The sequence below is a fragment of the Typha latifolia genome, chromosome 3 (assembly GCF_019914945.1).
Source record: "Typha latifolia isolate L0001 chromosome 3, TyphaL0001v2, whole genome shotgun sequence".
NCBI lineage: Eukaryota > Viridiplantae > Streptophyta > Magnoliopsida > Poales > Typhaceae > Typha > Typha latifolia.
The window spans coordinates 9305995-9324467 of record NC_133088.1 but is presented as its reverse complement, the minus strand read 5'-3'; the positions used below and the strand labels follow the sequence as shown (position 1 = coordinate 9324467).

Sequence of the window (18473 nt, the reverse complement as noted above, 5' to 3'; positions counted from 1 at the left end):
AAGAAAGAGAAGAGAGGAAGAGAAGAAGAGAAGAGAAAGATGAGGGGAGGGAAGGAGGAGCCAGGCCAGCGGGGGGGCTCGGCAGTCAGCGACCGACCTCTCGCCGACAGCTCAATTCTGGCGAACCCAAGAGAGAGAGAGAGAGAGAGAGAGAGAGAGAGAGAGAGAGAGAGAGAGAGAGAGAGAGCTCACCTTGGTGGTGATTGCAAGAAGGGAAGAGAGAGGAGACTAAGAGAGAGAAAGAGACCAAAGAGAGAAAAATTGAGAGAGAGATAAAGAGAGAGAGAGAGAGGCGTTAGGGAGGGAGCTACGGCTACGGTGGGGTACGCTGCGTGGTGCCCCCATAGCCTACCATGGCAGGTGAGAAAATTTTCGCACATGCTAGGCTTTGGCTTGGGCACTAAACCGGCCACAACGTGGCTAGTCGCATCGTGCTCAAAATACAATTTTTTTTAGGGCTAGGTTGTTTCAGTATTATAGTAATTCTTTCCATCATTTCATTCACTTTATATCACATTAAAAATAATTGTTACACTATTATTCTAGAATACAAGTAAACATAGGAATAATTCCTAGAATACAACCATCATTTTAGTAATAACAAATTTGTTTTTGCAATCTCTATTCCTCCCTATTCCTCCATATTCTCGATGTCAACAAGGTGGAATAAGGGTGGAAGAAGCATAACTATTCTAATTTTAATACCAGAAGAAATGAGCTAATACAACTATATGTTATTCTAATATGTAGTTCAATACTGTTATAAGGAGTAATAATTATATTTAATGTAACGCTACCGCACGGCACGGGCACATGCACGCCCACGTGCCCACACGGCTCACGCGATAGGACAGGCGGGGCTCGTCATGTACAGATACACTCCTGTGCACATATAATCATGACATCATAAAATAATATCTGCTAACATATCCATGCTCACATAATCCAACACCAAATAAATCATACTATTAACCAAATAAACCTGTTAACATATGAATATTCATGTCCACAATAATATACACTAGCTCACAATAATATACAAACCATCAAGATACTACTAAACAACTGATACACGAATACACTATAATTTGACATATATTATATAAATTATTATCTAATACAATAAAGTACAAATATAATAAATAACGATACAACTCAATTTCTATACAAATTATCATCTATACTGTCTCGTATCTATAACTCACATCATCAATCTAAAATATCTTCTCAGGATATCTCAAGTCGCTATCACGTACCACATATCTGAGAGGGTTAGAAAATAAATAGAGTCAGGAACAAAAGGCTCAGTGAATAAACCTTACCCCGAATTAGTGATGCCAAACAAAGAGTAAATTATATACTAGATAATATGAATCAGAATGAGCATCATGTTATAAATGAGTATATGAATGTATCCTCAATAATATATAAATGAAAAGAAGATAACATATCATAACTAATAAAAGTATATAATCCTCGATAATGAATAAATAAATCATCATATCATACTATCATCATAACTCTCTCTCAAATATAACACATGATGCATGCCAACCATGACCATGCTATTGTACCAAATGCAACCATATATGATGTATATTGACCACTCGATAATCAGGTAATCAGATGATAATGAAATCATATGTATTTCTCAACATCCCAATCATCAATATCAGCTCTATATGCCATCAGATAATAATGAAATCCACGAGGCCTCAAATTAGGGGATTGAGAGTCTGAAAATGTTTAAGTAACATAAAGTTAGTTATTTATCCGATTATAATCCATTCGAGTATAATATGATATTTTATTAGGTTTAAAATTGATTAGATTCATAGGATAAATTTAATTGTGATAATATTAATATGCTATTACCATAATTCATATTTATTTAATAAAAATCCTAGTTTGCTAATTATAGAATACCAAATAAGTATATAGTAATTTATCTCTTTTTTGTAAATAACCAAAGACGACTATATATATGACTTAATAAAGATATAATTAAAAAAATATTATTATTAATGCTTATTTTGTAATACCTACTCTTATTTAATTAATCATAAATTATACGCAAAATAGTTATTATCCTATTATACAAAAATAATATGCAAGTCTAGTATTTCATTTTATACAAACTATTAGACAACAATAATATACTAAAAATAGTTATATAAAATATAAATATAAATGTAAGATTATAATCAACAAGACTACATATATTAATCTAATAAATAATAAATAAACTATAAATAAATTTATAGGCAATATTTATAATTATAGTTAATAAATTATTATACTAAAAATACTTAGTAAAATTATATTAGTGAGTGTAAATTATCAAAATAATTAATTATCTAAATAGACTAATTTACCTAATATTAGAAAATAATTATATAATTAATATTAAAAAACAATAATCCTCTTTGCTATAGTGATGGGCCAAGCCCAGCACAGTTGCAGCAAGAGGAGGGACCGAGAATGGAGAAGAAGAAGAAAGGAAGGAGAAAGAAAGAAAGAAAGAAAGAAGAAGAAAGGAAAAGAAGAGTAGAGAAGAAGAAAAGAAAGGGAGGAGGACTTGGCGCTGGCGAGAAGGGCACCGGCTACTGGTTGCCAGCTAGCGGCCGACCTCTCGCCAGCGGCTCAGCTCCGACGAGCCCGAGCCCAAGAGTGCAAGCGCGCATGCGCAAGAGAGAGAGAGAGAGAGAGAGAGAGAGAGAGAGAGAGAGAGAGAGAGAGAGAGAGAGAGGGAGGAAGCTCATCGCTTTAGTGGCGACTACAGACCGACGTCAGCACGAGGGGAGAGAGAGAGATTGAAAAAGAGAGAAAGAGAAAGAGAGATTTAGAGGGAAAGAGAGGTGGTGGCGGCTGCGGCAGCCCTGGGGCCCACCGCAGCCAGTTGGCCGTAGACGCTAAGGAGTGCATGGCACCCAAATGCCGCACCCATTTGCATGGCACCCCAATGATCTGGACATAAGAAAATTGTGAAAATCTATGTGGTGGTAGCCACATAAGTTAGGGTTCTAATAACTCTAATTTCATATGAATATGACATTAGGATGAAAAGTTAAAGAAAAGAGTGGATGAAGGTCAGAATGTGCAGACTAGTAAATATCTAATGTTGCAGCAGTCATTGAAGGGTGGCAGGTGGCCAAAGGTGGTGGTGAACGACTGTAAGATAAGGTGGCTACTGAAGATGGTGGCCAGGGTTTGGAAGATTATAAGGCTTCTATGGTTACGATCTACTTTTAGAAAGATAAGGACGCTTTAATTGCTAATATGAAAAGATAAATACAAGCCAACTTATACCATCTAATCGCCACGCCCTCTAAGTGGAATGAAGCTAACTAGACCTTCTTGTGGTTGGGCGTGCCATAGTGCGTGAAAAACTGCTCCACTAGATAGGCCCAGTCAACAAGTCTCCTCTAGAAAATTTTGGAAAATCAAGCTTGACAGTCTGAGCTTGAATTTTAAAATATGGTATCAAGGGCCAAGTGACCTCGTGGTCGAGGCTGGTCAGGTGGGTCATAGGCCCACAGGTCCAGCTCATGCACTCAGGCTGCATGCGGGTTCGATTTAGCCCGATGGTGTGGGCCCACTAGGTCGTTCTAGTAGCCATCTAGCTCATACGCGGGTTTGGGGTCATACACATCGGTCCCAAACTGGTTTGCATGAGGAAGTCAAACTAGTTCGTGAAAATCTAGTCTGCCTAAAAAATAGTACACTTTATCATCCCATGTAAGTGTCGTAGTTCCAACCCTAAGGCTAAAGTTTGATTTTGGCCTAGGAGCACTACCACAGGTCGCTGTAGCCTTGGTGGCAGCTGGGCAAGGTGGTTGGTCGTTGACAATCGCCATTCGGTGGGTCTTCATGACAGCAAATAACAATGGAAGGCCGAAATAAAGCTCGAGCCCATGCTAGTTCCATAGCGGCCAGCGCATCGTCGACGGGTCCACCGGCTCCCAACTACTGCAAAAGGGACCCATGGCCCCACTATAGGGGAGCAATGGCGGAAGGAAGCCCCGACGAAGCCACCCCAACATTAGGGTAGCTTCCTATGGTGGTGGCTGTTGGATTTGACCACCCGACGATTGCTAGTGACTATAGTGGGCACTATAGGCTGGCAATCGACTTGAGGAAGCTAGCCATGGCTATCATTGGAAGTGGGAGTATTAGACTCACGACCACCAGCCGTAAGTTGGCTGCAGTAGTAGTGGCTATCGACGACGGTCTTCCGACCGCCTCCTGTTGCTAACCTAGCTCTAGTGTGTGGGTCCCATGGAAGGGACTGCATGTTGAAATCGCCGTCGATGGAGGCTGGATCGCTGTTAGTGGAAAGCACTAGGGTTTTCGCCCCTATCTTCTAGTGCAGGTGGGGAAGGCAACCACATCCCTTTTGGTGGCAGTTGTTCTGACATGACAACGACAGTTGTGAGGCTCTACTATGGTGGAGGGACTCCACCACGATCGGAGAACGGATTGAGGCTGCGAATTGGACCGACTCTTCCTCTCTTTCAAGGCTTCGATTTTCTTACTGCAAGAGGGCTTGCTTCGTGGTGGCCGGTGATGTTGGCGACGCGAGTTGGCTGTGCTGTGCTGGGCTGGGAGAACCACCGTCAAAGGCTTAGATCGAATCCTTGATTATAGTTTGGATCTCCTTCGATGATTCTCTCAACGAGTCAATGAACTCTATCAATATCTTCACCCATGCTGGTGGCTCATTGCTGGTAGTTACAGATGGTGGTGGTGTCGCTAGGCAGTTTTTGGTCCTCTATAGTTGCACCTTCCTCGTGCATCTTCTTCAATCTCGTGCTAATTATTGGCCAAGGAACCGTTATGGATCAGATTTGAAACATAAAAAAATTGTAAAAATTTATGTGGTGGTAGCTTCGTGAGTTAAAGTTCTAATGGCTCTAATTTCACATGAATCCAACATTAGGATGAAAAGTTAAAAAAAAAGAGTGGATGAAAATCGAGACGAGGCAAATTAATAAATATCCAATGTTATGACGGTCATCAAAGGGCGGCAAACAACCAAGGGTGATGGTGGACAGCCGTAAAGTAAGGTGGCTAGTGGAAGAAGATGGTGGCTAAGGTTTAAAAGATCAGAAGGCTATATGAAAAGATAAAACAAAAAAATTAATTTGGCTAAATTTAGATCCATTCAATGATTCTAATCAACACATGTCTACTGCTATTTACAAGAGTAAAAACCCTAGTGGATTGAATCACATGTGGATTTTTTATTTATTTAAAATTTAAAGTAATAAGTAACTATTCTAACTAACTTGACTCGACTTAATCCACGAAGTCGAATCATAACATCTACCTTATCCGATTTGAACGTCCCAATCCAATACCTCTCTATGTTGTTCCATTGCAACACGATACGTTCTAGTTCATTTGATTACAACATAATATCTCTCAAATTTTATCTAATTCCAACTTATTAAGCATGTTTTTACTTCTAGAATAAAAGTGAAATAGGTGTAACTATTCTAATTTTTAATACCAAAAGAAAAAAGTTAATACTAATATGTGCTATTCTAATATTTAGTTCAATACTAGCAATAAGAAGTAATAATTATATTTGATGTGACATAAAATTAATATTAAAATATTAAAAAATAAAAAAAATTGTATTGGAAATTTGTAATGTTTTAAACCAAATGACAAAAATATCCTTAAGTATCTGTTAAATAGTAATAGTAAATACTATTTTTTGAAATAATATTATTTTATTATAATTGTGGATTTAAAATACTCTATATACCCCCACTATGAGAAAATAACATACACTGGGGGGTAATACGAGGTTAAAAGTCTGCATTACCCTATAGCACTTCTTTATATCATCTAGTGCATGATTATTTTACATAGAGTGTGAGGTTATAAGTGCACATTCTATGTAAAATAATTATGTATTAGAGAAAATAAAAAGGCATTGGAGGATAACGCGGAGTTATAAGCTTGCACTTTATATAAAGTAATTATACACTAGAAGATATACAGAGGCACTATGAGAGTAATGCGAGATTATAAGCTCGCACTCTATGTTAAATACCTATATACTAAAAGATATAAATGGGCACTATGAGGTAACCCACATTCTATGTAAAATAATTAGACACTATAGGACATAATAAGACATTGTCGAATAATACGGGGTTATAACCCCACATTATATAAAATAATTATACACTAGAGGATATAAAATGGCACTACAAGATAATATGGGTTATTAAGCTCGCACTCTATATAAAATAGTTATACACTAGAGAAAATAAAATGACATTGCTAGGTAAAACAAAGTTATAAGCCTGCACTCCATATTAAATATCCATGTTATAAAGAAAATAAAGAGGAATTACAGAGTAATACAATATTATAAGCGGAATTATAAACTCACACCACGGAAAAGTGTGCAAGCTTAATACTTTTAATTTTAACAAAATTTACTAGCAAAAAAACAAAGATAGAATCTCAATTGTAGGTGAGATAACTAATGTTTAAAAGAAGAGATAGATGAGATATTAAATCTAAATTATAACTGAGATGACTAATATTTAAGAGAAGAGATAGTAGAGAAAGAGAATCTTAACTATAACTAAGGCAATGTGTAATTAAATATTGTCTAATCAAAATACAAAATAATAATTATAAGTTATTATAATATAAAAAATTTAAGTTGTATAAAATAAGATGAGAGTGTATATTGAATTATTATACCAGAATAATGTAAGTTATTGTTTGTTACTTACACTAGAATAAGGATTATTCTAGAATAAACTTATTCTCATTCCACAAATGGACAAGACTGAGCATTGATTCTGCCAGTGTTCATTAGCACTTCACATCTAACGTAAGAGTTAGCATCTTACGTCTTAAAACGTAACATATTTGAGCAGTAAGTTTGGGGGTCGACCTACTCAAGTATTTTAGTTCATAAGGAGGCCACTTTAAAGAGGCCTAGTTTGGTCATAAACTCTGTATTGAAGATAGTCAAGATACCTGAATGTGAAATTTAACCATATGAGTACAAGTTACCACTTTTTGACGGTGCATACTGTTACACTGCTATACTTGTGATATCCATTTTCAACTATGCATACATTTTACAACTTACTATAATATAAATTGTACATCCAGAAAAGAATTCTTCAGCATTATACTATGAATTTAACTCGCAGCTTGCTTGTCATGCAACTTGGGAGGTGAAATGCATCACTATGAACATGTCTGTTCTGTTGTCATTATTCTGTGACAGTAACAGCCTGTTGGGGAATTCATCTTATGACAATGTACAAATAGAAGCAGAAGTTTTGCTTTTGGAATGCCCTCCAAGTTGGAGTATTAAGGATAAGAATTATTCCCAATGGAAGGATCAACCAGTGCACTCATGAACAAATCAATATGATTTTGCAAGCTATCATAACTTAGTTTCACATGCGCAAATTTTTTGATGTATGTGGGCTTTTAGTTGTTAGGTTGGCTTCATCATCAGTAATATGCTCATCTTAGAGGAATAACCTACGAGATCTCACCACACTACTCCATATGGTGCTAGTTTAGGTTCTCAGCAACTGAACCATTTCCAACACTAGTGGAGGAGCTCTCCAGCCCACCACTGGAAGAACACCCGCATGAACTGCTCGGATCTGTAAAACTGCTCTCTTTCTTTTGTTGTGACCATTGCTTTTCTTTCTTCCTGGTTGATGAAGAATCCTGAAATTATGATACGATGATATGTTAGTTTCTTCATTGTTCTCTGATCTATTGGTGGACTTGTTCTGTTGCAAGATTATCAGAGCCACAACTCTATTTGAGTAGGAATGGCACTAATGTCTGAAGTTAAAGAAGTACATCTTTAAGTCTTTTAACCTTTCTTCTCATGTGGGTCTTAAGTTTATGCAATCAAGAATATGAGTGCCAGGTGACCTTCATATCCTATACACAAGTGAAATTTGTACCTTATCATGTACTACTTTTGAATGAGAAGAGACCATAGATCCAGGAGTCTTTAGTTCCAATTCCGTTGCAACATCACCATAATCCTCGCATCTCTCTCCTAAGGTTGGCAGCTGATGAGTAGATGTATTGCTTCTCGAATCTTGTACACTAGCAGGGTGAGACATATTGCTGCTTGGACATAGCAGTGGATTGTGTTGGGTAAATGGCTGATCAAGATTGCAAGGCTGAGAATATGGCATATAAGTAGAACACTGGCTGGGAATGGACCCAGATCTCTGATTTTGGAAGAAAGGGTAAGGACGAAGATGTATAGGGACCGGACCTGAGGGAATCTGAACTGGTACTGGAAATGGATATGCAGGAGGTGGAGCCATTAGCACTGAAGGTTCCACCGCAGCCCAAGGGTACAACACCCTAAGCCTTTGCTGATATTGGACATTCAAATTGTCAATCTCAGATTTTATAGAGGCTTTCTCCTCTCTGAGCTCGTTCTTCTCTTGTGTCAACTACATGGTTACAGATTATTTGTAAGAATTGTGTTATCAAAATTTTTAAGAACTTATGCAGCTTAGAAGTATTCTAAGCTTAAGATGAGTTAACCTCGTGTGATTCCCCAGAAAGTGTAGCATATTCAGCTTTTAATCTGTTCACTTGACTAGTCAAGTCTTTGAGCATATGGACAGTATCAGCAAGGATGGTTGCTTTGTCATTCTTGGGTCTCTCTGGATCTGTTTCATTTCAGAAGTATAGCAAACTACGTTAGCTCATAATACAAAGGTATTTTTTTATGCAGTATTATTAAATTGACATATTGAAAAACAATGCAATACAACATTTAAAAATAGGGAATAGTATGTACAAGTGAGAATTTCCATAAGTTTTGGTAATCAATATAAATTAACAGTAATGAGCAGGAAGTCAGGAAGACAAAGATACCAACATTACACTAAGATTGAGATTTTAATTGTAATGCACTTCTTCAATTCACTAATAAAAATCTCTCCAACCTATTCATATATTTAGAATGCACATAAACAAGTGTCCTAGATAAATGAGAAAGTAAAATGAACTTATGGACATCATCAAGTTCATAAAGAACAATAAAAATGCAATCCTTTCCATCTATTTAGCTCCATATAATAAAAGATTTTATGTTAAATAAAGTATTAACATTTGGTTTAGTACTATTTCTGTGCCACATTTGGTATTTCTCTCCCTCTTTAAGGAACCTTCTTCAATAAGGTAGTTCATCCTTGGTTTCCTTTGAACTTATCTGAAGTAACTCAAATTGATTCTTATGTAACTTGCCATCTACAGATGCTACATCTAATATGTGCAGGATATACTCAATTCATTATTCTATATATTCTAGTAACCCCACTCATCCATCCCATTCTCTGGACTCACAGCTGCTGCATTTTCTTTTTTTCCTTAGTTGCTAAATATTCTTGTACTTTTCATGGTTTTCTTTCAATCTACATAAACCAACCTCACATCCCTCAGTTTTTAATGGGAAGAAAGAAGATATAAGATTTTACTTAAGTTGGTTTTCACTTAATACTATAGATGGTACATCTAGAAACACATGAAAGCAAATGGACCTTGGTGCATTAAAATAAGATCATTTACCTGTTCTTCCCAATATAGAAGACCATGTAAGCACAAAACTAGATCCATACTCATCATTGTCCAGACATTAACTTCCAAAATATAAGGTCACTAGATCGCAACTCTGACATTAATGCTCCAAAAAACAGAATTTTTTGACTGACCGTCAACCTTATATCAAGCTTGCAGATATTGGCTTTAGCTAAAGGTTGGTTGGCAATATAGTAGCTACTTCTTGATTGTGGGGTTTAGGTCCATGCAACAGAGGAAAAGCTGTACATAAAGTTCTTTAGATATGGCGTTGCAGAATGAATTGCATTAATTAAGGATTGCCATGCCAATACGCTATCAGCATGGCATGTGTCTGTTGGCATGCCTCAATGTGCCCACTGGGACACTGCCACATCTCTAGATAAGTTCCTTCATATTTTTATACATATTGTAGATTCTAATATATGCATTAAAAACTACCTTAGAGTTTTTATCGCTAGATAATATTGTAAAAGACCTATTTTTTAAAAGTATAGCAATAGTCATGTGGAAATAGATTTAACATTCATTAATTGATAATAGTTTATTACTTAAAAACAAAAGCTAGAGCAAACTGGGGTTCAAATTGAATCATGTGGAGTTAATTTAATAGGTTTCTACACCAAATTTGACCCAATTTGCATAAATTTGACATAATAATTTTAATTTTTTTTTAAATTTAGGGAAAACAATATTATCAAATAATTTCTAATAATGCTAAGATTTGAGCTCAAAATTATAACATTTGAGTTCAAATTAACTCATATGTTGTTAATCTAATGCTTTGGTACTTCCTACACCAATTTTGACCCAACTCCTAAAACCTCTAATTTAGGTTCCCTAGATAATTGAAAATGACCATTATTATGTGCTAAGCTACATCTAAACCTTTCGTTTAACTATATGGTGGGGATATCACTTTTCGTCACATTTATTCTCGTAGGCACAAAAGGGCTACACCCGTGGCCCCTTAACTTAACGAGAGTTATAACTAGCCACCTTCTAAGGCTATTTTTTTTTTGTCTTTTACTTTATTTTACCTATATAAAGGCTTGTGTAATCATCTTTTACTAATTAATGAACATTTTCAGAGTTTTCACATATTGAGTATTTGTTGGTGGATTCCAACATCGGTGGATTCTGAATACCCCGTTGGTGAATTCCCCGGGTTTAATTATTTTTCTGATACATTTAGTTAGGATCATTTCTTATTGCATTAGGTGTTTATTTTCATTAAAATAAAATTCATGTAGGTTGCGTTCGAACACAGGTGGAGTCGCGTTCGAACGCCATTGTGAACGCCCATGTTCGAACGTCTTGTGAACACTCGCGTTCAAACGCCTGTGTCGCGTTCGCAAATCCAGAGAAGGGGCTTTTTGAGTGCATTCGAACACGATCAGCCGCGTTCAAACGCGATCGGGCGCATTCAAACACGATCGGGCGCGTTCAAACGCGATTGACGGGAATCCTCTAGAATTAGGGTTTCATATTGTTTTAGAACATGTTGACTAGCCTCTATAAATATGTGGATGCCAACTTCATTATGCTATTGGATTCTTGATTTCTTGCCTCCTATCTTCTCTCTAGACTCCTCTCTCCTCCCTCTTCACCGTCCTTCCACATCTACCGTTGGCAAGGTTTCTCCTCACTTCTAATCTCCCTCGATTGTCGAGCCACCCTTCTTCTTTGGGATCTCGACCACTTCATTCCCTTCGTTTACTTCTCTTAATCACTTTCACAATCCACCTTCATCTCTATACCCATCCATAACCCTAACATCCACTCCACCCGTCACCACCACCATCACCATGTTATTCCATGTTTTCGTCTATGCTATAATTCGAATCTAATCTCCCTCGATTGTCGAGCCACCCCTCTTCTTTGGGATCTCGACCACTTCGTTCCCTTCGTCTACTTCTCTTAATCACTTTCACAATCCACCCTCATCTCTATACCCATCCATAACCCTAACATTCACTCCACCCGTCACCACCACCATCACCATGTTATTCCATGTTTTCGTCTATGCTATAATTCGAATCTGCGAAGGGCTTAAATACGAAAGTTGTAGTTCAGGAAGTTATGGATCCAACCCAATTGGTTTAGTAATGTTCTGACTACCAAAGAATATTTGACAAATATTTGACGAATATTTTTCCACGATTGCGCGGACTGAATCCTATAATAAATTCAAATCTTGAAGGAATCTTAGCGTAGCCCATCTTTGGTTTCAGATCCTTTCAATTTGGTATTAGAGCCTATCAATTAGTATCAGAGCTTATCATTTGATACCGGAGCCTATCAAATTGGTATCAGAGCCTATCATTTTCCTACTTCTTCTCAAATCTGCAATCGAGACGTTGTCCTATATTAGCCTTGGTATTAGAGCAGATCGTTTCTCGGTTTATGGACACTCCACTGCTTGGATTCTATGTCGCGCCACATCTTTTCTTTGTTAGATCAATCGCCCCACGAACACTGGATCGCTACGATATCCGTTGCCTAACAACATCAAGATTCGGATTCGAGTTACACGAGGAAATCACCCTCAACGAGGAAAACAAGAAACCATTACCATCACCAAATCTCCGCATGAAGTTATTATTTTCGTCCTTATCTTTTATCTAGCCGTTAGATAGCTATATCTTTCTAGGAGTAGATCATAACCGTAGAAACATCCAACTTTTCAAACCCTAGCCACCTCCTACCTCCAAGGCCACCCTACAATACGGCCATCTGTTAAGGACCGGACCGATATGGGGATGGGTTGGTTATTTGGATTGAAGGGAGATCTTAATGGTGGTGGAAAGGAAGGAGAAGATGATATGTGGATAGGATTATTGGCGAATAGAAATGGGAATAGGATGAAGGAAAAGAAGAGGTCGCTCCTAGAAGAAGTAGGGCCGCGACAGACGAGGAGGAAGGTCTAACCAATGAAGGTTAGGGGACGATGAGAAGTTAGGGCAAAAGGGATGAAGGGAAAGAGAGAGATATGAGAAGAAAATATGATTTCATAATATAACTCAATTAGGGTGCACTCAACAATACTTAGAGGCTAACCTTTGGACTCAAACAATAGAAATGAAATCCTAAAAACAAAGTGTTCTCGTCGCGGTGCATTCAAACGCGCTCGAGGCCATTCGAATGCGGATATTCTGTTCTCTGTAATTGCAAACATGTGCAAGCGTTCGAACGGGCTCGAGGTCATTCGAACACACAATTCTCGTTCTTTGTATTTGTGAACGCCTGTAGGTGTTTGCACAGTGCATTCGAACGTAGTCCTCGGCGTTCGAACGCCCCCTGACGAAAACTTATTTTTCTTCCAAAGCAACTTTATTTCTTTTGATACAACCTGATCCAGCTCTAGTTGTATCAATCCACCACACTTCTGTCACCTTAACCTCAATGTGAGAAATCCGGAAAGTGTTCCATGATGTCCTCCTCAGACTCCCATGTCGCCTCGTTGGAATGCCGTCTAAGCCACTCCACCAAGATCTCAATCTCTAGTCGACCTTCTCGATGGCGCCTCCGTCTTGCCGACACACGTATCGGCTCGTATGCGTGTATCTCCTACACTGGATCGGGTATCTGTGTGCTCATTATCTGATCCACCCCTACTCTCGCCCGCAGTAGCGATACATGAAATACAGGATGAACCCAAGATCCCTCCGGCAGCTCCAATCTGTACGCAACAAGTCCCACTCACTCCAACACGTGGAATTGTCCAAAATACAGATGCGCTAACTTGGGGTTGCGTATAGGTCGTAGGGTAACTTGCCAGTATGGCTAGGCTTATACAAATACAAGGTCCTCGACCTCAAACTCCAACTCCCGATGCCGGCGATCATATACTTGCTTCATGTGGTTCTGGACCGTTGTCATGTGCTCCCGTAACCTCCGTAGAACCACATCCCAATCTGCTAGTTCCATCTTTGTCTCTGTCCTCACAGCTGATACCTCGAGGTTATATGTCCTCAAGGTAGGTGATGATCTTGATGCGGACATCACTGATAGGACTCGATGGCATGTGTACCAGTGCAGGAGGCGCCGACAGTTGATAATCTCTCCTATAGGAATTTGGTTATGATTCTGATTTATTTAGGGTGTCTTTTGTTAATTTCCTATATAGGGTGTTTTGTGCTTAATCCCATTGTAAGTCTATATATAGACCCGTTATATTTTCTTTAGAAGTTAATGAAAGTTTATGTGATTTTGCTCTTTAGAGAATTTTGGTGTGAAACACCATTCCTTCCCTTCTTATTTTCCTCTCCCAACTTTCTCCACCATGTTTTGCATCATTTTGGTATCATAGCGAAGGATCCTAGTTTATGGACGTCTCTCCTCTTGGGTTCTACGCCGCTCCACATTTGTTCTTCGCACAACCAATCGCTCCACGAACATCGGTACGTCAAGAAATTCGACGCACGACGAGCAAGGAAATTACCGTCGATGAGGAATAAAAAGGGTGTTGTCATAGCGGAATCACCACCACGTAAGATTCCAAGTCCTTTGATATGAACCGGACCAGATCGAATCACATCAAAGGGAGATTAGGCTCAATGGATTGAGTCTAATTATCTTATTTGGTTATTTGGTTTAGTTAGAGTCTTAGTAGGTTAGGATTTTATTTAATTAGCCAAATCCAGCTCTACGTAGTTTCGGAAAAATATTCGCAGAATATTCTACACATATCCAAATAATATCAAACTAGATGGATAAGGTCATCAACCTCCAGATCTACAACTTTGATATTCATGACTTCTCCAGATTCAGAATCTATCAGCGACAAAACGAAAGCTTAATCCGAGAGTTAATCGAAGAAGATAAGGAAGACTAGTTTAGTTGGTTTGTTAGGGTTTTTAACTTAGTTGTTGATTTGTTAGGATTTGTTAGAGTTGTTTAATTTAGTTAATGAGTCCTTAGGGTGAGCCTCTATATATATATGTGGAGGAAACCCTAATTGAGTATGAAGAAGAATGCTATTGGATTATTAATTTCTTGCCTCCTATTTTCTCTCTAGACTTCTCCCTCCTCCCTCTTCACCATCCTTCCACTCTACCGTTGGTAAGGTTTCTCCTAACTTCTAATCTCCCTCGACTGTCGAGCCCCCCTCTTCTTTGGGATCTCGATCACTTCGTTCCCTTCGTCTATATCCCTTAATCACATCCACCATCCACCTTCATCTCCATACCCATCCATAACCCTAACATCCACTCCACCCGTCACTACCACCATCACCTACGTTATTCCGTGTTTTCATCCCTGTTACAATTCGAATCTGCAAAGGGCATAAATACGAAAGTTGTAGATCAGGAAGTTAATTGGTTTCGTAATTTTCTAACTACCGAAGAATATTTGACGAATATTTTCCCACGATCGCGCAGACTGATTCTTGTAATACATCCAGATCTTAAAGAAATCGTTGCGTAGCCTATCTTTAGTTCAAAAACTCATCATCCTTTAAAAAATTAATTATTGTTGCATTATTCAGTGATCTACTGCCTAGGTCCATCTTTATTTTCATTATATATTGAAAAAAGAATCAAATCAAATTTTCAGCGTTTCAAAATTTTGAAATTTCTATTTTTGGCTCTTAATTTTTGTTAGAATCCCAACCAATTCCTTATTTCCCTAAACTTCCCACCAAATTTTCTTTTTCTTCTCAACAGCCCATCTTTCCTAAACCTCTACCAAACTGTCTTTTTTTTTCTTCTCCCTCCAATATTTCCAATTTTCAAAATTTCCCCTCCCTAACTTGAAACCAACCCTTCAAATCAGCTCCAAGTCCAAACTCATTAGCCACCCAATCCAAACTCACTCAAACCCATTAACCCAAATACTTCCAACCCAACCCAACCCCATTAAACACATCAAACTTTAATCCAAAACCCAAAACCTATTAAACTAACTCCTCAACCTATTAGTCATCATCATCTCAACCCGTTAGCCATCTTCATCTCGAACCTCCCCTTCACCTCACACTGAACCCTAGCCCAATTCCTCGTCGCTGCTACCCCGACGCCGTCAAGTCCCTGACGACGTCGCCCCAATTCTACCCCGCCCCGACGACGCCGCCCCAACACCATCGCTCCACCCAACGACGTCGCCTCGACGCCGACGACGTCGCTAACAGGGCTTCTCGACAGCAACGCCCTCCTTCTCCGCCACCGACAACTACATTCTTCACCGACAACGACGCTTGTGCCTTGATCTCCCGTCACCTTCACTGAGATTGATTGCTACTGCCAAAGGGAGTGATCGCCATGCCTTGTTCCGCACCGTAGCTGACTGTGACCATCACCGTCGGACCGTCCGATCTCTCCACTATCTTAGGCATTGCTGCGACGCGTCGTCGACATTGTTGTTGGCCATTCATTGATGCTGACGGAAGGGACCTGCACCACAAGTAATTGTGGACGAAGAGAGGAGAAAGAAGAAGGGTGAAAAGAAAATTAATTAAATTCCAATTTTTTTCAAGATGGTCGGTACACGCTCTTTCCATCGTATTAAATACTTTTGGGCCATTCTTTTCTAGTATCATCTCTAAACTTTTATCAGTTCCTGCTGTCCACATATAGTGAGGGAGAGATTATATAAAAAACCTTATATGCTTTAGTCTAGATATTAAAAGCTAAACTGTGCCGAATAGAATATTAGTATTATGTTAATATTTGGAAAGAAATTTGAAGGGTTTGGCATTTATTAAATGTGACTTTTGTATAAAAACTATTAAATCTTGACATTAGTCTTTGAATCTCCTGATTAGAAATCTAAATTCAATTAAGTATTCACTTTTAAGATTTTCTTGATTGCATAGCATATCAACTCATATCATTTAGATCAAGACATTTGCATTTGGATTAAATTTGGGAGACGTCTGCATTCCACTAGGTTAGAACACTATTTAATTTTGTTTAAATTAGCAAGCATAAAATAAAATAAAAGCAACACCTAACCTATTCATTGCATATTAGTGTATGCTAACACGTAGAGGTAAGACTTATCTCCTCAGTGATTCTACTGAGTCCAGCAGTAGCATGGATCCCGAGCTTATTAAGAAGCTCGACGATATTATGGATCAACTAGGTACCTTAGCTCAACAAGTTAGAGATACTCAGGATATTTTGCTTGGGTATCAACGAGTGATCGATGAACGACTACATAAGGTAGAAAGACCCCGTGAGCACACCGCTCCTCAAAATAATTACCGCCTTGACCTTGAACATGGTGAATCTCCCACTCCTTTACCTCGTCAACACTTTGGAATAAACGAGATCTTGATGAACGGTACCTTCGAAGCATTAAAGTTGATGCTCCGATGTTTGATGATCGTTTAGATCCGCAATACTTCTTGGACTGGATCAAAGACATGAACCGTTACTTTAAATGGTATGATTTGTCGAAAATAGAAAGGTCAAGTTTGCTGCCATGAAATTGAATGGGCAAGCAAATCAATACTGGACCAACGTTGAGACTCTTCGTGAAATTAGGGGTGAGCTTCCAATTGAAATTTAGGTTGACATGAAAAATGAGCTAAAACGTAAATATCTCCCACCTTATTACCCTTAACTTCTAGACAGATGGAACCGACTTACCCAAGGGTTTAAATCAGCTAAGGATTACGTTGCAGCTTTTGATGAATTGCTAGTTCAGTGTAGCGTGATCAAATCGGAAACTCCTATGCAAATCTTGTCCAGATTTAGGATTGGCCTACGTGAAGATTTGAGAAGTGAACTTTTTGCCTATAACATTGATACTTTGGAAAAAGCTTGCAACTTAGTTCAAGGCTTAGACGAGTCTAGACCTAACCACATCTCAAGAAATTACGAAACAAGACATCAAATTCATAAATTCTCCACAAGTCCTCATCAAGCCAAACCTACCAATCAATCTTTTAATCGATCTACCCTAGCCCTTCACAATCTAAGGTAGAATACATGGGTAAGAGCGTCGAGAAAGACTTTTCTAAGATTAATCCTCAGGTCAAATGCTGTAAGTGTTAAGGCTATGGACATGTTGCTGCAAATTGTGCAAACCCATATAAAATAAGTTTAATTGAGGAACCATTCGAAGAAGACTCTGAACAAGACTTTGATGGATATATTCACCATGTAGATGGTGAAAAAGGAGATTTTGAAGACGAAGAGGAAAAAACTACTCTAGGATGCCTAAGGCAGATAGATTCCACAAGGTTACATGTTGTTAGATGTGCCCTCTCAACCTAAAGTCAATGATGATTGGAGGCGTAGCTCTATTTTCCGCACGTTCACAAAAATTGGAGGCAAAAATTGCAAAGTAATTGTGGATAGTAGGAGCTGCATAAATGTCGTGTCCTCCATTATTTCAAAACTAAACCTGAGAGCGTTTTTCCATCCTAATCCTTATAAGGTTTCGTGGATCAATTCAACCACGCTTAAGATAAAAGAGCGTTGTTTGGTTCCAATTGAATTCACGACTTAGAAAAATAGAATCTAGTGCGATGTATAGACCATGGATGTGGGTCAAATTATTCTTGAAAGGCCTTAGCTATTTGATAATGATGTGCATATTTATGGTCTTCAAATATATGCATGTTTGAACACGAGGGTAAGAAGATCAAAATTCTTCCATCGCAGCCTAGAAGTGGTAAGGTGGAAAAGAAGTCTGATCCCATCCACTCGGACAGTAAAGTCAACTTGATTAATGCGCGAAGCATTGAATGCGAGATGAGTAAAGGAACTCCTATTTTGATTCTTGCTGCTCGAGAAATTCTAAACGAGCCTAATAAATCGATTTCTTTTAAAGCCACTGCTGTGATTGAGGAATCCTTAGATATCTTTCTGGAGGATATCCCGGATAAATTGCCACCAATGAGAGATATTCAA

The 18473-nt window shown here is 38.4% G+C and overlaps 1 protein-coding gene across 1 annotated transcript in view; it reads right to left on the bottom strand.

The window, feature by feature from the left end:
* Positions 1-6973: 6973 nt before the first annotated feature.
* Positions 6974-18473, bottom strand: part of LOC140784828 (transcription factor bHLH121) — a 33304-nt gene continuing 21804 nt past the window's right edge. The window contains exons 3-5 of the mRNA XM_073132411.1: positions 8572-8699; positions 7971-8477; positions 6974-7725 (exon numbers count right to left, since the gene is read on the bottom strand). Coding sequence (XP_072988512.1) covers positions 7564-7725; positions 7971-8477; positions 8572-8699 — 797 coding nt within the window. The 3' untranslated portion in view covers positions 6974-7563. The remainder of the gene's footprint in view (positions 7726-7970; positions 8478-8571; positions 8700-18473) is intronic.